Source organism: Prenolepis imparis, unplaced genomic scaffold, assembly GCF_030444845.1.
Source record: "Prenolepis imparis isolate NDT839.2.m4 unplaced genomic scaffold, iyPreImpa1.0 SCAF_8, whole genome shotgun sequence".
NCBI classification, from domain to species: domain Eukaryota; kingdom Metazoa; phylum Arthropoda; class Insecta; order Hymenoptera; family Formicidae; genus Prenolepis; species Prenolepis imparis.
Genome location: NW_028141166.1, coordinates 8,059,895 through 8,086,153, shown reverse-complemented (window position 1 = coordinate 8,086,153; position 26,259 = coordinate 8,059,895). Strand labels below are relative to the sequence as shown.

Genomic DNA, 26,259 nt, shown 5'->3' with positions numbered 1-26,259 from the left:
TATATCTATATATATTTGTGTTACGATTCGTGTATCATGTTCGTTGTTTCATAATAATATACATTCTCTTTATATCGCGCAGCTTGTTCGACATGGGCGGCAATTATTGCGGATACGCGGCCGATATTACGTGCAGCTTTCCGGCCAATGGGAAATTCACCGAGGATCAGAAGCTGATTTACAACGCGGTGTTGAAGGCGCGGAACGCGGTGATCGCGGCCGCGAAGCCGGGAGTCGCCTGGACGGACATGCATCTCTTGGCTAACAGAGTCATGTTGACGTCGTTGAAGAAGGGCGGACTCTTAGTGGGCGATGTCGAGGATATGATAAGAGCGGGTTTGAACGAAGTGTTCCAACCTCACGGACTGGGCCACCTCTTGGGATTGGATGTGCATGACGTCGGCGGATATCTGCCGGGTCATCCCGAACGTTCGGCGCAGGCGGGAGTCAGGAAACTGCGAACCGCTCGTACATTGCTCGCCGGAATGGTCCTCACGATAGAACCGGGCTGCTATTTCATAGACTGCGTAAGTGTAGAGATAATTAGCAAGTAAAATAAAGATCTGTTAAGATTAATATCTCGAGCATTTAAGTAAAATATTTTTTTATTGCAGTTGCTGGATGCAGCTCTGGCCAATCCCGATCAGTCAAAGTTCCTCGTGCGAGAACAGTTGCAAAGATTCCGCGGTTTTGGTGGCGCCAGGATAGAAGATGATGTTCTTATAACGGAGAATGGAGTGGAAAATATGACGGATGTTCCTCGCACGTAAGCATCCATTCTGTACAAATTATTTTTTATGAATATTGTTCAGAGAGAATTAAATTTTATTTACATATTTTGCAGGGTCGAAGAAATAGAGAAATATATGCAGGGAGAGAATTGATAATGATTCGTGGAATTAAACCAAACATACAGAAGTGTTCTCAAAAAGTTGAACAATTTGTATGCTTGTTAACGCCGATCAGATAGCTGTATAAAAGAAGATAATTGTGATAAGAAAAAGTCTACTGATATAACTTCCTATAAAGGTATAAAGCCATATATATTTGTATCTACTATATTACATTTATACATAAATGTAACATTTGTACACAATAAAGCGCAACGGTCTCTAACACTCCGTAACGTTACACCATCATCGCGACGTTTATGATACATATGTTAAATAAGTATGTTTATCACTTATCGCACACACAAGATTTTTCAAGTCTACATTCGCGCTGTAGCAATAATTTCACACTGATGACTTAGATTAAAGCGAGCGTAAAAATTCATTCATTCTTTACCGGCGACATTTATTTCGGGACAGCCTTGGCGACTTCTGACAGCGGAATTGAAAATAGTATCTCAACCTCACAGACGCGCGTGTCAGTAGAGATTGGGACTTAATTTGGAGCATATACTTTTATCACATGGCCTTTTCGCGTAGAAGTTAGCGCGCGTCGACTATAGTCTCGCACGTCCATCTCGGATGAAATTTAAGCGCGGCATATTATCGTGCGCGTACGCTTGTCTATTTTATCGGCGCCTAACAGTTGCGTGACCGACGTGTACGCGAGACGTCAACCAGCGGCGCGCTCGCGCTACATTGCAACATGCGTCTTGAATTTCACAAGAATAGTAATATTAATATCAAGCGGTCGAAACGTCAACGAACCGAGGTCTACGGAAAAATTTGTGAGATTTTTTACACGGACTTCGTCTCGTCTTTTGTGACGCGAGAGATAGACTTCGCCTCGCGAGCGAGTGATAACGAAGGAAGCGTTGACGTCAAGCTGCACTTATCACCGACGAGATTTGGTGAAAATGTTATAGAGAAAGCCAGTTGAGAGAGAGAAAACGGGACGCGACAAAGAGTTGCGACCGCTGTTTTTTTTTTCGCGACCGCTCGTGTAAAAATATCGTAGCGAGGAGCGGACATTGTACCACAATTAGATCGCACGGATCTGAAAATATATTATTAGCTAATCTTTTCTACGAGAAGAGTGGATGTCCGTACAATTCATCTCTCAACTAGAAATTCTTCTAATTTTATAAATGCAAATGCAACACATCAGTCTAATCACTCAAGCTTGTCTTTTGCGCAGAATTCCGAGAAAAATCAAATTCGACTATTCTTTCGCGATTGCTGCCGGGTTGCATTTGTATTTCCAAGTGGCGTACTTGCAGTTTATAAATACGTGTCGCGAGCATATGCAGCGCGGATAGGTATTCTCGTGGGGTTGCGGGGATGAGGAGGGAAAACGAGAAAGAGAGAGAGAAGCTGGTCCACGCGCGTTAACTCATTACAATGTCGCAATGTCAACAGCGTGTGCTTCCAGCTGCGCGATTCGAGTGAAAGCGCGCAGACGCGTTCACCAGCTCGTAAATGTCAAATTTTTCTTTTTCTTTTAAAAAATTTTTTAATTTAAGTGTCTTTTTGCTGTCCGCGAAATCTGTCCTCTTCCAAGATTCTTCCTCTCAAAAAACTCGGCGTTACGGACGAATAATGCATCGCGCGATTCTAAAGACTTTGTGAATAAATCAGGAAGAAAATCGGGGAGAAGCTTTTATTCGAACAAATCGAAAATTTATTGGCGAGACTTTGCGGAATATCGCGATTACTATCGGAAACAGATTTTCGAAAGCCAGAAGAAGCTGAAGATTTTCTTCCATCATCGCTCGATAACATGTAACGTTCTTTTCCTCGGGCCGGAATCTTTGGAACAAAATATTCCTTTCTCAGCAGACACTAAAAAGACACCTGAAAAAATCATAAAAGAGCGTCCTATAGACGACTTTACGGCTTCTTTCAAGCGTCTTATCGCGCGGGTTTGATCAGCTTGAACTCGTTACATTAGCGTAACCATCAGCATCTGGAGTCGGTGATTCTCGTGAATCAACTCGTGACTACGCGGCATGTTCAGCTAGAAAGAGAGAGAAAGAGCGAGGGGGCAGGTAAAGGGTAACAAATAGACAAGGATAGAAAAAGGGAGCACCGCAGCAGACAGGCGTGAAAGTTGGTAGCGTCTCCAACACGCATGCCTGACGCCTGCTGACGCCGTCGCGGTCGTCGGTTTCGTCGTCTTCGGGATCGCGCCTTCGTATCGACGAGTCGCGTGACTGCACGCGTGTCAAGCACTGGTGATCTCGTCGTCGAAACAAGCCGCCTGTTCGTCGGAGTCGACGACGAGGAAGAGGATGCTCAAGGGAGGAAACGACGGAGGGCGAAAAGGACGAGAACGACGAAGTGAGACAGTTGCGGCGAAACCGGAAGCGTGATCGAGGCGTGTCGGGATCACCTTCGGTGTCACTCGCAGGGCGAGCGATCTGTGTCATCCGTGGGTCCACCACGTGTCTCTCCACCTCCCTCCCCCTCTCTCTCGCTCTCGACAGCCGTCAAGCTGTCATCGCTAACGTTGGTGACGTACGTTCGCGACCACCTGCAGGCATCGACCTCGGTGGTGCCCGTGAATAATTAAAATCGCCGCGGAAGGAGGGAGGATTGTCGGCGGGGAAGAAAACGTCATTCTCGCGGCCTCGAGGGGAGTCGGGTAGCAACCGAGTCGGCGGATCGACGTCGAGGAAAGAGAGACAGAGAGAGAGACAGAGAGAGAGAGAGAGAGACCTTGATGATGCCTCGTGGTGAAGAAGCAGCGCAGTCGGTCGTCGCGTTTCGCGAGGAGGAGCGACGCTGATCGTGGCTCTTCCGTGGCGCTTCTTCAATTCAAGCGAAGTAGAGCAAGACGGTCGGTCACGATGCTGCTGATGTCGTGGAGTATTTGAAGAGTCGCGCGGGAGGAGACCGACGGCTATTTACGGCCGAGAAAGTGTGTGCAGCACGCGCACGCACAAAGGGAGAGAGATAGAGAAAGAGACGTCAGACGCGGCGTCGTCGCTCTTCCGTCGTCTCGCGATAACGAAGCGGAAGAAAAAAAATAGCGGCGGCGAGTTGGAGCCTGTGTTTCCGCGAGATGCGAGATTTATTTCGGTAATTTCGGAACTGCGCGAGAACAAGAGAGAGAGAGAGAGAGTGAGAGAGAGGGGAAGCGAGGAATCGGAAGAGGGGATAGACCCGCGTCGCGAGAAAAAGAGCGGCCGCGGGATAGAGCGGAGAGTAAAGCCCGCCGCGTTTGCTGTCAGTGATCCACTTCGCGAGGAAACGGCCGCGTCGAAGCCGCTCCGAAACCGCGAAAGTCGACAGGGCTGTCATAAATCGTATAAGGACACATGACGGAAATCGCGGATAGACTTCCGGATGTAGGTGCGCGTGTTGAGATGTTTATACGCTCGTATATGTGTGCGCGTGTGTGCCCTAACGGGACGGAGTAAAAGTATCGCGTTCTGATTTCGAGGGCGCGACTTTCCGTAAGAGAGTTCGACTTGTAACACTTTGGAGAACGATTGAATCGAATTGTCGTGATTGTCGATTGTGACATTGCTATTTTTTTTTATTCTCGATTCGCGGCGATTTAGCGTTTATTGTTAGAGATTCGCGAGACGAGGCTTGCAAGACTAGCTTGCGAAATCTGATTAAACGATTAATATTCATGTAATTGCGACGAAATTTAAATCTTACAATATTTTCAGTTTCTTCCAAGATTCTTCGACCGAATCTTCGAACTCGCCTGTGATATATATCATTCGCGATGTGGGAATACATGCATCAGAAGGTCGCAAAGCAAGGGAGAAGTTCATCAGGATAACTTTGAAGAATTTTATTCACGTTATAAGGGATACGAATACAAGACATCAAAATAAGGGAGAACAAAAAAGAGACTCCATTCTAAAAAAAAATTAGAAGATTACTATATTTCGGTATTCACGAAATTGTTGAAGAAGATATCCGATAAAGGCAGCTGGTTTCATAGGAAAATTTATCAAGGTAAAAGTGAGATTTGCAGAACGCAGAGCAGAATCTCTCGCCAATTTACTCTACAACACATATAGCGGAATAATCCACGCGGCGCAGCTGTAAAGACGAAAAAAATTGGAAGCGATAAGCGTTATTGATACTATCTAATCGCGGAATCGCTCGCTCGTGTACACAGACGCGATCCATTTTAATCGGCGCTAGCGAACGTTACGAATTTAGCTCTCAGTAATCTGTTGATCGATGCGGCATCCTTGCGTGCACGAAGAGGAAAGAAAAAACGCGGTTTAGTCGAAGATTGGATCCACCGTCAGTTTTTCTCTGATCCTCTCCAGGAACGAACAGCTGACAATGAGACGGACAACGATGACGTAACGTCGAAGATACAACGTTCCCATATTAGTGCGAAGAACAGCGTTTGCTGATCGTAATCGTTTCCGCCGACCGGAAACAGATCGAAGATTATGCCGACGTCGTCGAGCGGTAATCAAACCCACGTTATAAATCAAGTCCTACTCGACTGTACAATCAACGGCAGACAGGAAGGAAGGAGAGTCGAGCAATCTGCATGAACAACTGATCAGGAGTCGGTCAACGAGAGGGAAAATATCGTCTCCTTGACGATTTCCACTTCTTCCAGGGAGTCTTCAGGTTCTCCAGGGATGACCTAGGATTGACGGGTGCACCTAGAGACACGACGATAAGGAACAACGCGGAGAGCAAACGACGGGCGTGCGATAAACCCGCGCGAACTCGCCGACTAGTCATCGATCGACCAGCAGACGCTGCGCGCCGCGACGCCCTCTCCTCTTGCACTCTGTTGGTCGTCCCCACCTGTCTTGTCGTCCCCGGTGGTGTCAGACATTTACGTATCACGTCGGAAACACGCCTGGCGCGCTCTCTCTCCTTGTCTCTTTCTTACTCACTCCCCTCTCTTTATCCCTCTCTCTCTTTCTCTGATCTTTTCTCTCTCTTTTCCTCTGTCTTTCTCTTTTCGGATCATCCGCTTCCTCCGTGGATTCTATTTCTTCGACGTGCACGTAGTGTTCGCCGTACGCCGCAGTCCGCGGGTAGTTCTGTTGCCAAACAAGACGGACGAAGGTCGTTTCTCAGGGCGCAGCATCTGAGGTGACACATCGGCTCCGAAAGACGCGCTGACACGAGGTGCTGTCAAGTATCGGGTCGTTAGGTGTGTTGTCGTATCGACACGTTCTACCCCACGAAGATGTGTCGCGGCGCGTTTCAACGTGCGCGTAAAAAAAAGTGAGTACGGCGTTTCTTCAAGATCTCGCGTCTGCGAAGAGGATACACTTGATCGGTTCGATGACTGGCTAGGCGACTACCGATCGATCCATCCTCTTCTCCCCGCGATGGTGATCGCTGGTGGCTCCGAAACGTTCGAGTGATCCCCCTCCTTCGTGTACTCAGCGAACAATCGCGGCGGACGATACTCCCTGCGAGGGTGAAAGAAGAAGAACGTCAAGAGACGGAATTTTTGTCGTGATACGCGGGATTAGCCCGGCCCGATAGATACCGGGAAAATTGCGACGCGACCCGGGGAACAAGGAGCTCTCTCTCTCTCTCTCTCTCTCTCTCTCTCTCTCTCTCTCTCTCTCTCTCTCTCTCTCTCTTTCTCTCTTTCTCTCGCTTTCTCTCCGTCCTCGACCGACGCGGGGGATTATCGGTCTACGAGGGCGTCGGAGAGGAGCGGGAAAGTTCAGGCAGAAAAACAAATAGCGCGTAAATCCTTCTATCCAGTCGCGTCAGCGATACGACTAATATCGATACAACTACAACAAAGACACTCTTCTCGCTAGCACGCGTGTCCTCTCTGTGTCGTCCAGTGTCTAATCTCACCTGAAAACTAGAAGAAATTCTTTTAGATAGGACAAATCGCACCGGAAAAACCTCGCTGAACGCACAATGTTTTGCTTCCAAAGTCCCTTCACGCGATCATCGCGCAGTGTCGTGTCCACGGCTTCGCTATCGACGAGCAAAAGCAAGTCTTCCCTGACGAACGCGATCCTGTCACCTACCGAGAAGACGTCTAACGCGACCGAGTGCAATCGACGTGGTTCCGAGGCTACCAGCGAGGGCTCCAATTCCTCCATCAGGTACATCGACCAAGCTTCGATGTCCGGTGGCAGCAGCACGGACACTTTGCCTGGTATCCGCGCCGATTATCTGGACCCCGAACCCTTGTCACCTGGACCGGACGCTCTGACGTCACCCAGTGGAATAACAGTAGTTTTAAACGGCACCAACGAACGACAGATCGTGCCGCAGAATGAGAGTCGTCAGACCGCCACCAGAGTCATTGCACCGTCACCGACCAAGAAGTCCGGCAGTAACGGCAACAGCTGGCGTCGCAAGCTCATGCTACGCCTTCGCTCCGGCGACTCTTCCAGTTTGAACAACGGCGAGACGCGATCGTTTTCGATGTCGCCGTCGCCGGCGAGCGAATCGACGATGGAATCCGTGTCCTTTTGCTCGAGAAATCCCCGTAGCGACGAGAATAGACAGGACGCCAACGCGACGGCTACGACTGTCTCGTCGCCGTCGGTTCAGATCGACATGACCGGGAGTCCGCAGGAAGCGCCCGCCTCCGTCGGTGACATACCGTCTCTGGAGAACGGTTTCAGCGAGCCCGAGGAGGAGAATGAAGGAGAGGATGACGACGGGGAGGAGGAGGACGAAGACGAAGAGGCCTGTAATCCGGAGACCGAGACGGAGGAAGGCTCGTCCTTGCCGTCCAGTCCAGCAGCCGCGTCCACCGTCGGTCTGACCTCCTCCGCGGTACCATATTACGACTTCCTATCGGTGAATGGAGGCGCGATGCGGCAGGAGACCACCAGCACCAGTTCGCCGCAGTTGTCGTCGGGGGCGAGTCTGCGATCCAGCGTCGAATCTCCGCCCGCGGACACCTGCAGCTCTTACGGCGAGGACAGCAGTCCGGGGATGGACTCGCTGAAGCCCGAGGGCCTAGACACGTCCGCGGGTTGTCTGCCGGCCGCGAGATCCTGCCCGAATCTGGAGCGACAGAGCACGGGCTGTTCGTCGGCCAGTGGTTCCTCGAGCGCGAGTCCCAGCCCGGGTCCAGCCGGACCCAGATTCAAGCCACTCGAGGAGGGCGACATCCAGGTCTGCTACCTGAATCACACGCGGACCCTGGTGAGGAAGATCCTGTCCAGCAAGTTCCTGCGACGTTGGGAGACGCATCACCTGTATCTCAATGACGCCTGCCTGTCTTCCAAGACGGTGAGTCTGCTATAAATTTACATTGAATTTTTATGTAAGATAAACGTGCCGCTTTATCGCGACATGTTTTGAAATTTGAGTCTTTAAGCAAGACATAGGTCTCTTGAAACAGAAATAAAATATTTGATTTTTCAAACAATATATCGATTCTATAAATTGACAAAGGAATCTTGCATAGCGGATCTTTACATTGTAGGCAAAATTAGAGAAAGATAAAAAAAATGATAAATATATCTTGATCTGTGATATTTTTAATCGCAGATCGTAATCTATATTTTATCTTAAAACAAGAAACAAAACGTTTGACTTTTTGCAGCGAAAAATATCGATTCTATAAATTGACGATCTTGCATAACGAATGCTGTTTATATTTTAATCAAAGAGCGCGAGAAAGATAAAAAACTGATAAATATATCTCGATCTGCGATATTTTTTTTCGCAGATCGTAATCTAATATTTTATCTCAAAACAAGAAATAGAATGACTTTTTGCCGCGAAAAATATCGATTCTATAAATTGACAAAGGGATCTTGCATAACGGATGTTGTTTTTATATTTTAATCAAAGTTAGAGCGCGAGAAAGATAAAAAATTGATAAATATATCTCGATCTGGGATATTTTAATTCCTAGATTGTAATCTATATTTGCGTTCAAAGCGACATGTGATGTTTAATAGTATTAATTAAACATCACATGTCTCTTATTTTGCGCGATTAACGCCAGAGAATTCAGCGACTCCGCTCGAGATCTCTATTCTCGGCTTAGGTCGCTTCCGAGCTTGTTACGTTAGTGTGCGTAGGCGTAGTGATGAGTCTCTATCTCTGCGCATTGTATCATTATCTAGATTACTGGTTACTACGGTAATGTTGAAACGGTAATACGATTGTAGTTACTCGAGAGGAAATTCTGTGTCGTCCAACTTTGTCTCTTGATAAATTGATTCAAAAATGATATATTTGGAAAATCCGAGAGAGAGAGAGAGAGAGATTAAGCGTAAGAAATTCAATTATGTTTCTCAAAAATCAGCTGTCTTTGAAAGAATTTATAGCGACAACGTGGTAGATTCGAGAACGGCTCCTAGTTCGAACTGTTTATTTTAGAAGTGACAGAGACAAGTTCCGGAGATGACGTACTCGGCTGAAATATAATTTCGCGCGTCATGTCCGTATCATAATTTGATCTATTTGGCCATTTTTCGTGCAAAGGATTCATTATTCATCGTAGTTTGTTATGTAAACTCGTACCGCGAGGTATTCATACTTCATCATCGTGATTCACAGTGACTTCTTTGACGAAGAACTTTTATAATTGAAGAGCTGAGCTTCGCGAAAATAATTTAGCAATGCCTCTCTCATCTCTCCGTCTCAAGTTCGAGCAAATCGGATGCTACTATATATATTGATTATATGTATATCGTGCAACATCATATTTCTTTTTCATTTATATATTATTTATCGGTAAGAATACCGTTCCATTAATTTAATCGACCGCCAGATCAATTCATCATTCATTTACGAAGAGAGATTTTTAATTATTCAATTATTTTTAAATTCTCAAATTATTAAAATATGCATTGGTCCCTACATTTCGATCACGCTGCAATTCGTTATTCATCGTCACGGATCCCAAATTCTCGTTATTAATCGGGGAGAGGGAAGGGGGACAACGTTCGTATATAACAATAAAATCCGGATGTTGGTCATCCCGATACAACAATGATTACGCGTCTCCGTTCATCTCTCTCCTCCCTTTTTTTTTCTCTCTCTCTCTCTCTCTATCCCTCTATCTCCGGGATTTGCGTTGTATCGGAATGCAATCTGCATCGTCAGAGAGGGAGATTTACGGCCGCGATATATATGATAAAGTGCACCGCGGATGAAGGAAGGAGAGCAGCGATCGCAGCTGCATCCAAGTGCAACGATCAGCGATGGATCCCTCCTCTTCCTTCGTTCCTTCGATTCCGGTGGGCGACGTAATTGCGATCGAAAGATAGAGAGAGGGTGAGAGAAACGTCGGGTTGTGGGGAAGAACCGGCTAAATTCGTTACCCTCGTCTCTCTCAGGGCGCAGTCACGATGCCGATTGCGAAACCGCTTCGTTGCTATTACACATCCCGTGTTGGGCGAAATGCAATTTATCGTTTCGCCTTTGCAGGAGAGAGAGTAGCACTTGATGCAGCACTTCGTGATAGATTCTATTTTCGTATGGATGCGTTTATATACGCGATTCCCGCCTTGATAAGAATGATATTTTCTCTCTTTTTCCCTCTTCATATACACACATATATATATAAAATGATTATAATATAATAATTATTATTTTATGCAAAGAGAAAGAAAGAGAATATGACTATTATGTATATTTTATAATTATTATATTATAATTATAATTACATATAGCATAATATAAAGTAATAATTCTAATATACATTTCTCTTATATAAAAATTCTCAACATTTTTTATCTCTACGAGCTGACAATTATATTCTTGGCACAAGGAAGTAAAAATAATTGTCAAAATCATTGTTTAAAATTGTCAAAAAATACACGGTATAAGTATCTTCTTTTCTGTTTTCACACGACACGAACAGAAATTATTTATGCAAGAGAGGCACGAGCTTTTCTAAAATCTTACGCATTCTCCTCCGACGATATTATTTATTTATTTAAACGTTTTTATGCGCGCTCGACTAGGTATTTTATTATTTTGCAAATATGTCGAATTTTCTTATTCGTGCCTCTTATTATTTATTCGTCGTGCGTTTATTTGGGCACTTATAAAGATCGCATAGATATAGAAATAATATACAATAATCTAAATGCGAAAGTTAGTATGATGTGATCTGAGATAATACTGATAACCTCGTAAAATCATAAAAAATAATAATACGTAGTTTAATATGTGACATAACACACTAAACGCGTAATAAACGTCGATGGGTGACGAGACTGTATCGGCGTCACAGAATTTTTCTCGGTAATGCACAAGGACAACCCGCCTCGTTATCGATAAAACACCGATAACATTCCGCGATTATTCGATCGCGAACGAATTCTAAAAGATGAATCGTTCGTGTCGAATATTGGTTCGCAGGAATTCTCGAAACGTCGCATGAAAATTTGCGCCTTTCTTTTTTTTTCACATCGCTGCGAGAAATCGTCGATGTGACCTTACATTCGAATGATCGGTTCGGAGTTGTGCGTCACACTTACGTGAAATTTGGATGAAACAACGATGACGGCAGAGGCCGAAAAAAAAACACGCGCTGATTGTCAATTCCCTCCCGTTATGGTTAATCGAGCGAACACAAACGATAAGAGAGAGGAGAGAGTCACGACGTCTTTGACGCAATCGGGCCGCGAAGAGATCGGCCTCTCGATATTCGTTTTACTTATTCGATGTCGGATGCCATTAGTATTGATACCATTGATTCGATATATACTCTTTTTATATAGTATATCGATAATGTCAAAGGCGAATTCGCTCATCGGTACTAAAAATATTCAGCTGTGAGATATATAAGTCGACGATGCGTTGTTCGTATTTATTTCGCACGTTTATTTATGACAAACGCGTTGAGATCGATAGACAGAGGTCGAGATGACGGCAGCGATATATAGATAGAATGCGCATGTGTGATATCAAGTATGCATAAAGTTAATTGCAAGTTCTCTAAATAAACTGTAGTAAGTAATTAGTATCGAATCCGCAGAGCGCGCTTAATATGCGAAAACAGCCGTCTCTGATATTTTATATTTGCATAAATATACAAAGTATTCATACGGAAAGTCGAAAATATCCTCGAGAATTTATTTATTTATTTCTTCTTTCTTCTCACATGCGTTTGGCTAATCAGCTGCTAAATAATTAACCGACAATCTCTCATATACTATACCTTGTCATACGCGACCAATAATGTCTGATACAACAGATTCACTAACGAGATCCGTTAGTATTGTCGACGCGGACGCAGTTTGCAGTTCGTTAATAAGGCAAACGGTAAACGGAATAATAAACGGATAAAGGCAACAATTGAACAAGTTTCCAACATTGTGTGTAATGCAATTAAAGATTCAAAGGATTTGGCTCTGGTGAGCGAACTGTACTTATAGATCGCTCATCCATTCGACAATACAGAGAATTTCCTTTCAAAGTTCCTTTACGTTTTTTTTTGGTGCTACATTATATTTTGAACTAACACATGTTGTCATAAAATCGTATAACAAAAAATATTGCAAACCTAAAAAGAAGAAAATTGCAACGCGAAAACAAAATTATTTTACAACATGCAACAGTAGATTATAATTTGTAAATATCTGCGTAAATATTCTCTTCTATTTTTCGTACATTTTCCTCTCTTCCACATTATTCGTTTATTATAATTTTTTATAATTATTTTATTTATGTACATCTACAGGTATGTCGCGAAACTGCGACACACACAGTGTCTATCCTTTTAATGAACATAACTGAAATTCTTCTCTTTTGTGCTCCAAAAAATAAGAGGAATTTTATTTTGGCAGAGAAAACAGTTGAAATGAAAAACAAAACAGGAGACTGCGGAAACGTAGGGTTTCATTACGGTTTGATATTATTCTTACTTAAGCGCGTATTATACGATATTTCACGCATCCCGGACGGGATTCAATAAATTTAATTCCGCAGAGTTTCGCTCGGACAATGGGACGCGGTTTATTATATGTCACATCCGCGTAGGAGAGGGGAGGGAAGAATAGCACAAAATTTCGCCGTTTAATCTACGTGCATATATGTATGAGACACGTATATGTCGCGCGCGCACGAGCGCGATATTTCTGTACTAATGCAGCCTTTGTTCGGCAACAAAACGTTCGTTAAACCGGACGTTCAACGATAAACCATATGACGCGAAATGTATTTTTAGGAGCTCCATTCAAGTCGGCCACGCGTTCTATAATTTGGCGCGAGGTATTTAGCTTTTATCTTGCTCCCGTATTGCAACCCTCCATGTACAGTCGTGGACACAGAGGTTGCGACACTTTTTTTTAATGATTTTATATAAATATGCAGTAAAATTCAGGATGCGAATCATTGTCATGTGCTTATGCGCGATAAATGATCATGATGTCAAATTTGCGAATAGTGTGTAATATAAATTTAAATGTCATGGATAATTTATAATAAATAAACATTAAATTCAATAAATATAAATAAGTGTCGCAACCTCACTGACCACGACTGTACATGAATATATACACGTTGTACGTCTTGTTTCGTTAATTTTTTTTTTTTTCACCAATTGTACATGCACCTACATATTTTTCGCGATCCTCTATATTCATATCCTACGCGATATACGCGGGAACGTATTAATAGAACTGCTTATAGCAACGCATAATGTAAACACATCGCTTCGCGCCCTTGTACCCTTCATCTCACTCGATTCACTAAACCGTCGACTCGGTCAGTAATTATCGCTTCAATTAATAAACATTGTTCGCGCGATGACGACGTTCCCAATCAGACTTCGCGAGACAATTTGAGAAATGGAAAATATTGCCCACAATAAGCGAAATGTAATCATCAAATCCTCCTAAAAGCTATACTCGGTCGTTATTCTGTGGCTTGAAATAACTTTGCAATAACAACGTGTCTTAAAAAAAAAAAAGAAAAAAAAGAAGAGCGAAGCTCATTGAGACGAAAGAGAATTTCGTTTTATTCGAGCCGATTTCGTATTACGGGAGGGATATATAGTCATGCACCGGTGCGTATCGATAGACCGCGACCGTTTTATTCATGACAGATAATGCGCATCTGCATTGACGTACGGGAAATAATGCGCGTGCGAATTACTCGCGCGAGACCGGGGCGAGAGGAGGGTTTTTTTCGCGCGCGAGACGCGAAGGACGCTCGTATAAAGCTCTCCTCGCCTATATATTCGCTAACGCAATTATTTTTCTCTCGCGTTATTGCGACGGGGAAGGAAATGGTCGTCGGGTTTTAACGACCCAGTGCCGTTGCTCCGAGGATCGGTCGTAATAACCCGGCGCGGCGCGGTTTTATCGCCCGGCAGCGCGAGGCGGATCGTAAAAATGCCCGCGTATTACCCCATTTAAATCGGAAATCGAGAACCCGAGGCAGAGCCGCGAAATGCCGCATCGTCGTACGTCATCCATCGTATGTATACGACCCTTGACTCCTCGCGACAGAGAGACGCTCTCCAAGTCTCGAGTGCAATTTACGACGGCATTATTTGTGTGCATTTATTAATACGGAGAAATCATTTTGACGTTAATCGCATTTAACGATTTTTCTTTCGTAAATGACGCGGATATAATGATACGAAAATTGCCTTCTTCCTGATAGGATATATTTGTGCAGCGAGCAAATTTGTACAAAATTGTCTCGTAGAATTTTCGCGTATGCATATCGCGCGTTCAACTGCATCAATAATGCAGAGTATATAGTAATGGAAAAAAAAAACGAAATCCTGTTATTTGAAGGCACGTGTACGTAAGCCATTGCGGAAAATTGAAAATTCTCTATATTACTAGAATTCATCGATAGAATAAATAGTGTGTGATGCAGTTAAACGTGCGCAGGATATTAACGCAAACATTGCAAATTGATGAGAACATCGAGATGTTCTGACGTTAAAAAAATATGTATATATACATTGCATTTTGCTTTGGTTTATTCTACTCAGTCTATCTTTTACAAAAATACACATATATAATAACACGTTTACGTTGGAATGAATAAGCGATAGACAAAATTGTATTGTCGTGACGCACTTGTGGCATTGACGTACCTGAGTTTGGCGAAAAGTTGAGCAATGTAATTGAAACGAATTGCAATATCCAAGAAGATGACGACGTAAAAAATGCACAAGAATTGGAGAGGGTCTATCACATCAAAGTATGATGCGATATTCGTATATTCGATTGTCCCGATCTTTATTTAAAGAAATGTACTTTATCTATTATTTATATAAAAAATAATTTAAAAAAAAGTATAAGAAACAATTTGCAAATCTGATATGTGAAAGTACAATCTAGCACATAATACAATTTTATATAATTGTCATATAATATAATATAAATATATTTGATTATTTAGATTTATTCAAGAAAGCTCTGACGTTCACGATTATTCTTGTCTATATTTCGCGATATATGAAAATTAATAAAAGAGACACACAACACACACACATATTATATTATATATATGTATATGTATATATCGATCTTGGCTATTGTAATTTGATGCGTTCCCGCCGCGTTAAATCGTAGCTGTAAACCGTGGGGTGGCTCTTTTAACCGTATACGGCTTTTGGCATTTACGTGCTCCATTTATTACCGAAGCATAAACTGAGGATGGGCAGGAAACTTGTCTCCGAGGGTAATATGCGATGCCATTAGATTATTACGTGGCGCAAGAGTAAAGTATATTTCTCGCGGTGCAAATATATACTGCTAATGGGCCGTCGTCGTCCGTCGTTGGTATGTCAATGGAGACATACATATGTGCGCAATTAACACAATTTCGATTTTCTCGAGCCGAGGTGAACGAAGTGTTACAAATCCCGATATCTCGTGCATATCATTACACATACATATATGTGATATATTTGCATGGATCGCGGCTGCATTCGCGAGTCCGCTATGAAAGACGAGGGAAAATTCTTTTTCGCATCGCGCATCCCCCGCTCGAGCCGATCGAAAATTGAGAATTGAATTGATCTCGTCGCAGGAAGTGAAGCTTCGCACGTGGAAGCTGGTGACGAGAATCTTTCCTTCTCGCTGAATGTGCAATACACTATTCACGTCAATGGAATTCGGTGAACGATACGAGGATGTCGCGCATCATTAGTCGTTCTTATTGCGTATTCGAACTACTTCCGGAAAAAAAATATCCTGTTATAGCACATGCATAGTTCAAAGAACACTCTGATATCACGTTCGATGTACTCTCGATATAATTAAATATATTTAATATATGCAAATATTCTTTAACATAACTTTTTTTTATAGAGACGCTATATACAATTTATTTATTTATTGCGAGCTTTTAAATCTGAAACAGAATTATCTACTTCCAGGCTTGCAAATATTTTATTGAATGTAAAATGTCCTGAGCACTCTACATAAATTTTAATTCATCAGAGACGGCTGTATTTAGTTGATCTAAACTTAGCTTCAAATCGTGGCAATATAATTTCAATGAACGAACTTGACTAGGATAAGGCAGTCAAATTTAGTCGCCGGATTATTTCGAGTTCTGCCGATATAAAACGAGAGACCGAGAGATTAATAGTATGCCATACTAAGTAGGTTAAACCTGACGAACAGGACAATAAGAGAAAGCTGAAAATACAATAATAACTATTTATAACTATTTATAAATCCGTATTTTCGTAGCTAGTATTTAGTGTTAAATGTAATCGACTTTAAATTGCGTGCTCCTCTCTCTCATAGTGCGCTATTTTTATGTGGTTGGTATATCATAGAATCTATAAGTAGATATAAATATATGGCGTGTTTTTTTTACGTTGATACGATTAAAACTACATTAAAATTTAAAGTCCTTTATATGTATAACTTTCTGACGTAAATGACGGATTACAATCGCGATGCTATCTTTAAAGGAAATTGCACATTTGTGAATATTTCAAAAACACATGAAAAGAAGATCGTATTTATAGAAACATTCTCTCACATTGTGTGACGACAATATTAATTGTTTCATCAAATATAGCTACGTTTATTCGGTAATCGGTCGGTCGGAAGCTAAGTATAATCAGTTTCTAAAAAAGTGACGTAAACTGACGTGCGTGTGATCTGCGTTTCATTCAGCGATTCAAATAAGGAAAAAAAAAAAAATAAGAAGAAAAAAGAAGAAGATAGAGATGAGTCGTCATGTTTTCGCGCTGCCAACAAAGATTCTAAAAAGTAGCTGTCGTCGATGCAACATTAATAATCGATTGTTAGTTGATCAGTGTAATTTTTTTACGGAATCTCTCGCGTGATAAATTAACATACATATATGTTTAATGTTTTCGGCCGTAGAAATTCTTCAAGGCTGAGAAGAAGTGTTTCTCTCGCGCGTATTCGCTCGTCGTTAATCATCGCGGACGATCATTATTAGCACGCGCGGTTCTCTGTTGGTTTACGCGTTATTAAGTAACAATGACGATGTACGGCAATAAAAAAAATTATCGATGCTTGTAAATGAATTTATTACGTACCGCAGTCATTTCGGATATAATCGAGGATAATTAATCTAATTCGTGTATTTAGTACCTGATATAAATAATCGAGTAATTGCAAATAATTGCTGATCTGTTATTAACTCACATTGTACATACATGCGTATTGAACCGCCTGAAATTCACCGCTCATTATTGTTTACCTAAACGGTTTTGAATTATAAATTTTCTGTTTATTGTGTCGCGGGAAACTATTGACGTAAACGCATTAACATTTTGTATTTATCCTGTCTTCATTAAATAAAACGTGGATCATAGCAAAGCTATAAATCTCCGCGTGCTAAATGCTCGTGTAAAAAAAAAGAAGCGAATAGTATCCACGTTTATAAAAAAAAGAAAACAATTACGCGACCTATCATAAAGATTATATTGTCGACGAAGAGAGACAGCGGTTGTCGGAAATTCCAGTATCTCAATTACGTAAAATCCGAACAATCAATTACTATTCAAGCTACAGCCAAAAGTGTTTTGTTATTAGGCGAGACAGAAAAATGTTACAATGTTTCATTATTTCACCTTTTCTTTTTATCGCTCTTCGATCGTTATATATTGCCATGAATATTAATCGTGCATACGATTAACACGCCAAGCTGGAGATTGTAAAACAATGGAGAATTATGGCATTACTAAATATAATACTAGACTAAATCCTCTGATGGAATGCAGACGCGTTAAATGGATTTGCTTCAAGCGCGATTAAATTCATTTTCGCGCGGATGAAAGCAAACATATATATCTTGTGAGAGCGTCCTCTTATATTTCTTCAGGTTTAAAATTAAAAAAGATAAAGAGAAAAAAATGAAAAAAAAAAAAGTATAAACACTATATAAATTTATTGAAAATATATAAATATTTTTCTCGTATATATAATGAATTTTGGTGATGCAAAAAAATGATATGTCGCTATTGATTCGAATGTCGAACACGGAGAATGATGGGGTTAAAATCCTCGTCGTATCGCCATCGCTTCGCACACGGTACACTTTTTGTTCACGCGCGAACCACGCGCGATGACGCGCGTATCCGAATCTCCACCGAACGAGATTTCATGCGTGTTCGCCTCTGACCTCTTTACGTAATCGATATATCGCCCGAAACCGAAGTGTACCGCGAAATATATCAGGACATTTCTTTTTCTCGTGGGAAAGAGACATCGGAAGCGGATCGACAAGACAAATCGCGGTCGGTGACATCTCGACATCGACAGCATCTCTCAGCATCCTGTATATATACACATATGTATGTATACATATGTGTATACATACATATATGTATCCTAGAAGTCCATCAGAAAAGATCCCTTGAAATTGCAGCTGCTTCGATCCATTTAAAGATAAAAGCTCTTTTTAATAAAAATAAAGGTCACTGAGATCTCATCTTTTTTTAACATTTTATATATATCAACTGAATTAATTAAATTAATCATCATCGTTTATTAAAGTTTATTCGAATATAGCCAAAATAAATTTATAAATTATTATATATTAATTATTTATAATAATTTTTTTCTTCCAAAATTTATTTTGCAAATGATTGTTGATTGGTTTTTGACGTGACATTTTCGTTGAAAAAAATATTGTTTCGAAGAATCTGTACGGATATAGTTTTGGGGACAACAACTTTACATGACAGTGTTATCGTGGACGAATCTGTGCGAGCGAATCGGACAATCGCGTGTGTCGGACGGGCGCACGTGCGTGCATGCATGCGTGTACATGAGAGCGTTTCATTGACGTCAAAGCTGACCCTGGGCTACCTGGGACCATATTCAAGTAGAGGTCGTTTTGCTCTCTTCGCGCTAACATCTTGTAAAATACTTGTCAACCGCTCGCTTTTCGTGGTCATCAAGGATGGCTGGCTCCTACATGAAGGAGCTACCAAGGCGAGAAATATAGAAGAGATGTGAAAGTCACTGGGAAATCTTGAAGGATTCTGATTAATCGTTGACTTTGATCCCAGCCAAAGATTGACATGCATGTACGACAAAAAATATGCATATGATAAAATGACAAGAAATAAGACGTAGAGATCTAATTGAGCAAACACTTAATTTTCGATGGCTCTTGACAAAAGATACATGATCATAACTTGAAGAAAAATATTGTAATAATGAGAAAAATAATTGGAGGATATAAAAAGAACAGCGGAATGGAAAGGAAGAAAAAAAGGAATTTATATTGATGAAGATGAAGAGGAAAACGCAGTTGTTGTGCAAATATGTCCGCGCATTTCGAGACGACCGACAATCACGGCGAGATACTCATCGCTCTCAAACCACTTCGCAGTTGCGAATGATGAGAATTGTTAGCATTTGAGACACTGAGGTACGAACGATACGTCAAAACTATAGTTGATAGAAATACGGGGATTTTCGAGTCCAAATCATTTTTTCTTCTCTTCTCGGAACATCCTGATTCTACGTCTTTTCATTGCGAGAGAGCTTTTTTTCGAAATTGCCGATATAAAAACGATATAAAAACGAGAAAACAGTTATGAAATAAACGTATGAAAAGAATAGATAGGTGTGTGTGTAATGTCAGAAATAAAATTACACTAATTACACTTTCAGAGACGTATAATGGGAGATATTCTCTGTATAATTATATAGATGCTGCGCACAAATCTCTCTGCATTATTTTAAATCTCGTTAATGAGGCGCGGGTTAGCTTAAAGAATCAACAGAAACAACGAGAGACGGTGGTTCCGACAAGCTAAATCGTTTTCGCAAATGTTGAACATAAACCAGCAGAAAGACCCAAAAGGGTCGACTGTAATTTCTCAAGTAAAACGCGAACGCGGAATTTCAATGGCTCCCAATTAGCGACTGCAAAGAGCCGTGGAACATTGTAACGAGAGAGAGAGAGAGAATATAGTAGATCTCAGCTGTATTACAATTAGCGACTAACTGGGAAATGCGTAGGTGCGTTTGAATCGTTCTCCTCTATCGCGGTTGGGGGTCGAGCACGAAGGAAACATTTAACTTTCATAAGCGACCTACCCCGATAAGAGGAAATGTATAAATTTCAGGAATGTAGTTATGAAACTCGTTAAACTCGAAAGTGAAAAAAGGCGAGTTAACTTTGAAAGTTAATATCCCATGAGAGGGAGGCTAGGGGTTACTCAAACTCCTGGTAGTTAATAAGTATGAAAACTCTCTTCTCTTCTTTCCCTTTTTATCAGAGGGGAGGATTATTAATTACCGCAAAAATTTATTAATTTTATGTATTACTACTTAAGCCACGTTAAAAGCTTCTTTTTATTTTAGTACTTATTATACATTATCGCGCAGTTTTTATGTAACACAAAATGTATAGGAATGCGGTGAGCGATTCGTGTCATTGTATGCAGATTTTCCGTGACGATAAATTTTTGCGAATTTGCAATAAGGACGTTCAACGACGCTTAACGCTACACGCGCTCGTGTGGAAATTCGTATATCCGCTGATATCTGAAATAAAGCGCGAGAAACACATAAAACAATAGCTAACAAAGTGACGCGGCGCCTAGCTTTTACGGCGCCTTTGTTAGCAGCCGTAAAAATACTAGCTCGTTTTCGTGCCTCTTGGAATATGAAAGGACTCGTAAAGTAACCCGTCTCGCATCGTTTGGCAGGCAAACATTTGGCGCGACTTTGAAGCAAAAGTGGAGCGAGTTGAAAAATTTCAATTGTCGTTTCAGATCGCAGTTTCGTAAAAAGCTCCGTATACGCTTCTCCTTCTCTCCGAAATCGTTGAGACGTTGATTAGTTTCTACTTGAGATTCAAGATTGTGATCCCTTCGAGAGTACCTTCAGTCAAAACGTAATAAATTTTCGCATGAATGTAAAATTTATTCGCGAGAATGTGTTATATATTTTAAAGAATCATACGTCAGATAAGGATATGTGTGATTTATTGAATTGCGATTATATGCAGATGATTCATTGCACGTGTTTCTCGATCAAACGATATTAAGTGACGCATATATAATAAAGGATAATGAAAAAACTTGATTTATACTATTATCTAACACTACGTAAATGCTCGAGCGACGATACATCTATCATCTATGGAAATTTATACAAAAAGTATATCTGACATATGATAAATCAGAGTAACGTTTGACGTAAGTCCGTAAGTATTACGAGTTAATTAATAAAGATAAACGATTAATTCAAGGAGCGAGTATATATTAAAGAGCGCTTTTAAAATAGATTAAAATAGATTAAATGCGGGTTAACTGAATGTGGCATCAGTGAACTTAAAGATTAAAAATCTACAGTGATTCGATTTAAATTTATAGCTTATATATTATTAAAGAGCGAAGCTCGTTAAGAGAAACAGGTTTAATGGAAACTACTCTACCAGCCCATGTTTGCACATCTTTTTACATTAAATTTCATTAGAGACCACGAGTGAAACACGATGAGAGATTTTTTCGTAATCGATATAATTCGCGCATTAGTGCTTACGGTGATGTTGAAACGTCAATCAAATTTCGTTGCCTGATGCAACATAATTTTAATTCGCAACAATTCAAAGCAGCATAATTGCGTGCACGTCGTGCACGAGAATAAATTGCGAGGGATATTTGCATCCGCATCATAGTACAAATATATATATGTACATATGTGAAAACAGTTAAAGGGTTAATTCTGAAGAAATATCCCCGTTTATACGGGTCGTCACAAACGGAGGAAAATAAATCATCGCGTATGCACCCGTCATATCCAGTCCGTTTCTACCTACTGGCTGAACATACGGTTTCCGTATTCACTGACGTATGACAGAAGAAGAGAGGGATAGAGAAAGAGACGGGGAGTTTTTATTTACAGTGGAATGAATCGCTATGTGCAAATGCAGGAATTTATATGTATTTCGGCGAGGTGAAATCGGAGAAAAGAAATGTCACTGGCAGCTAAACTCTCCGGCTGTCAATATTCGCTTTGCGGTTTCTCTCTCTCTCTCTCTCTCTCTCGAATTTAATGGCACTGTTTGGTCAATTGACGTATTTTAATGTCGATACCTGTTCACTATTTATATCACGTCAATTTAATGGAATTGCTTAGTTAGGCATTTCGAAAAAATTTCAAATTTTCTTTAAAATATTTATTTGTGGCAAATAATTTCGATACAAATTTATAATTTTAACAATTTTCTCAAGCTAACGATTATTTCTTGAAAAAATAAATAAATAAATTGTTTCTCGGAATTTTTCGTATATCAAGATATTTCTTCGAAAAATTGAGGAAGGAAATTCTAACAAACATACTGTAAAACGTGTCGAATGCGGCATCGCTATTAAATTCGCTTGAAAACATTTTAACGTCACCTTGATAAGAACATCCAAGTGACTCGTGTTAAAAGTACGTATTGTATGTGTCGCGACATGTAGTGAGACTTTTTAATAAGTTTCGTTCGTTCCGTTATTTTGTAGCGAGAGAAACTTTTGATTAAACTTTTATTCAATCTTTTCTCCGAGTAATAAAAATAATATACACATACACATTTTCTTGCAATTTAGTTTCGTTATTGTATCTCATATCGCAAATAAATTGAAAACTATATGTGAGATGCGATTATTAAATATACGGATACTGCACGTATGATAAAAATATGATCGCGCAATTCCGATCTTCTCGTAAAAACTTCGCCGTACATCACCCCGCTTGGGAAAACTCTGTTTATGTGTTACGAATCTCCCGGGGATATTTCGAATCGCAATCTGCTATCGCTCGCCAACAATCGATTCATTTCGCCGCTCGTCTCGTTTATCTTGTATTGTTTTCGTCGATGCGCGATTGGGCTGGCGACGATGCTTTTACGGGTGTGGATTATTTTTAGATCCTCGCGCCGATGTGTGTATTACCAGCATCCTCTCTATGGCAATTCGATGATTCTTTTCTAACGGGCTAAACCTAAATGGAGCACTTTTTGTAAAAAAAAAAAAAAAAAATAATAGAAATTTAAATCATATTTTTTTTACTATTACTTTTATACATTATATTTAAAAAAGTTGAAGTATTGACCGAAAGAAATTGCTTGTCAAATAATTGACAATAGTTTTGAAAGATTTTTAATTACAATGGAAGTACTTTTCAATTAATTTTTACAGCGAATCTGTACTTAATTTGCACGAATAGGCTTTAGAAAATAGTTAACGAAAGTGTTAAAATAATTATCTTTATCGGAGACTCGCGACTTCGTTAAATGTAGGGATACACGTGTTCACGTAGTCACATGCAGTCCGGAATTTTGAAAGGACAAACACAGGAAAACGGCAAACACGCGAATCGATAAATTTACAACAATATAGAGGTGGACAAGAGTGCTCTGTTTGTTTTCGTGCTATAAGCGAGCCGTTTATCAAACGCACGATCCACGTGTATTCAGTTCGAAATTAAAGGCGACTCGGATCAACGACCTCGGTTGTGAATGTCTAAAATAATCGACGAACGAAAATACTGATCGACCGTACTTGTTTCTCCATTAATCCCACCATTATCACAAAGGGAGGCAAAAAGACTTTTTTTATACATGTATATAAATTTGTTTTTTTTATTCATATAAAAAAAATAATTTTCTCTCTACAAAATTAAATATATAAAACGCGAGACGCGTAACAATAATTGTACAGTATTATTGCTCTGCAATAGTGATTAAAATAAACTTTTATTTTAATTTGTTCGTTTATATTGTTTAACTCCAGGAATTTAATTAAAAATTTTACGATATTTAGCAAGTTGAATGTGCGGTATCGTCGAAATCATTCTCAATCTGTACTCGTTCTATTCATTATTGTGCTGCTCTTTTGCAAGCACAAAGTTGCATAACGTTGCATTATGATCGATAGATGACGAGAAAATGATAGGCGACACGATATTGCGCGAGCCGCGTCGTATCTTGCTTATACGATATGTCAAATTGGCCACGTGGTGCGATTCTGCAACACGTGTCGGCGACATCTCCTCACTCTTCTTTACAATTAGACTTTTATCGCGATATGAAATCGAGAGACTTCCTGCTACACAGGAGGCACGAATAAATTATGTAACGATATTCTAGGAAAGTAAGTAGTGCGGAATTTATGTCAATATATTATATATTTCCATTACGAATAAGTCAGACTGGATGCCGTTACTTTTTCGCTTTCCTCTTGAACTTCATTATGCGAAAAATTATAATAGATGTAAATCTGCTTCGATCAATGTAAAGATTTCATCAATCAAAACGTCTGCAATCATAATTTTAAATATCATCGACTCGATTCAGACGCGTTTATCATAAATGTTCGATTAATTTTTTTAATTCAATTTATTTATAATTTTCAATCATCTAGAATATATATTATATTTTTTTTATCTAAGAGAGAATTTTGGGGGATTTTTACATCCACCATCCACTGTGTCATAAATATCCTTGGCGTCTCTACAGATTGACGTTCCATTTTTCCGGGCTATAAAGGCACGAAAGTTGAACGTTGTTTGTGATGGTCGTGTGCTTAAAATTGTAGTGTTATTCATGAGTAACGACACGCAGACGATGTGGCGACCTTACCTGCCTTCTTCTCATTTTTTCACGTCACGACACGCAATTGTTCGACACGCAGTTCCACTAATCTGCAGTTGCACAATCATCGCGACGCACAGGAAACGTCGCGAATCGCGACTGCGAGTCGCCGGCGTTCCGTTGTATTTAAATAATTGTAATTTGAATCGATGCAATATCGCGAATACAACATTGTCATTCGGTCTATATGCGTCAGATATTAATGAGATGACTCATCGCGCTCATGTTCCGATTGATCATCATCGATTATGCAATCGCATGTCTCGGGTAGGCTATTAAAATAGGATATTGTAATTCAAAAGAGAAGATATATTCGACGGTGCCGAAAACAAATGAGAACAATGTATATAATTTGCAGGTATATCTCTATTTAACGACGAGATGAAAGATTTATATTTCGATCATCAATTTGATCTATCAAATCCAGTTTTCGCACATTTAAAATTCTGCTGTACAGTTTGCGCTTATTGTTAAACACAGAGAAGAGAGAATTGCAAGCAGAAAAAGAGAGGCCGCGTGTCATTCACTCGTTCATCTTTTTTTTTTATTCATTGACGTTCGACAACCTTGATATTGTCTTGTGTTATACATACATATTATGAGATAGCGTTATCCATTGTCTTTTATTAATTATGGAAGCTCATAATACGCACGCGGTGTATTCTGTCATCGCGCACGAAATATCGATCTAATTTTTTTTCAGAGGGGAGGGAGAGAAGAAAAGGCAAAAAATTAAAGATTATTAATTAGAGAATAATATCAAATCGCTATTACAGAGAGGATGAAAAATTTTGCTATTTTCAGTAATAATGTTAAGTAATGGGCGCAGTTTCGTTATCGTTTACGTCACGCATGAATATTCATGATACGCATGCAGTTCATGATATGCATAGCAGTCTTCGTAACATAGATGCATAAAAAGAGCGTGAAGCCGTTTACAAAAGATGACCTTGGATCAAAAGATACGGCAAAAAAATTATATATTTTTCACGACGTGCGCGCGCGCCCTTTGTAACGATAAACGCTCGCAGTGCTCGGACTTTATTTATTTATTTATTTATTTTTTTTCATATATAAATGCCATTTTCTCTCCATAAACAACGAAATTTTACTTAAACGTTCGAAATGCACGGACTGTTTAATAAATGCAAATTGAAACCACGCGATCTTTGTTCATAGATCGTGGTGCCTATCTACTTTGCATTCATTTAATAATCATAATGTAATTATTTGATTATCATAAACACAGGATACATAAGTATTCCGAGAGTTGCAGACTTAGTCAAGCCGGAGCATAGACCAAGTAAATTATTCTCGATTATTCTTCTCTATAAATGAGTAAATGCTTCTCGGA

General features: G+C 40.3%; 2 protein-coding genes across 8 annotated transcripts in view; both read left to right on the top strand.

The window, feature by feature from the left end:
* Dip-c (dipeptidase C) overlaps window positions 1-1,118 on the top strand; it is a 30,687-nt gene extending 29,569 nt beyond the window's left edge. For all 5 annotated transcript variants that reach the window (XM_083044414.1, XM_083044413.1, XM_083044411.1 and 2 more), the window contains 3 exons: window positions 83-527; window positions 615-766; window positions 845-1,118. In XM_083044414.1, the coding sequence (XP_082900540.1) occupies window positions 83-527; window positions 615-766; window positions 845-884 (637 nt within the window). In that variant the 3' untranslated portion in view covers window positions 885-1,118. The remainder of the gene's footprint in view (window positions 1-82; window positions 528-614; window positions 767-844) is intronic.
* LOC145939799 (C-Maf-inducing protein) overlaps window positions 894-26,259 on the top strand; it is a 35,169-nt gene continuing 9,803 nt past the window's right edge. Inside the window, exons 1-2 of one of the 3 annotated variants that reach the window (XM_083044405.1) lie at window positions 894-1,029; window positions 4,571-8,111. In XM_083044405.1, the coding sequence (XP_082900531.1) occupies window positions 6,777-8,111 (1,335 nt within the window). In that variant the 5' untranslated portion in view covers window positions 894-1,029; window positions 4,571-6,776. Of the gene's footprint in view, window positions 1,030-3,105; window positions 4,349-4,570; window positions 8,112-26,259 lie in introns of those variants that run through there. The other 2 variants (XM_083044404.1, XM_083044403.1) reach the window with 2 other exon arrangements.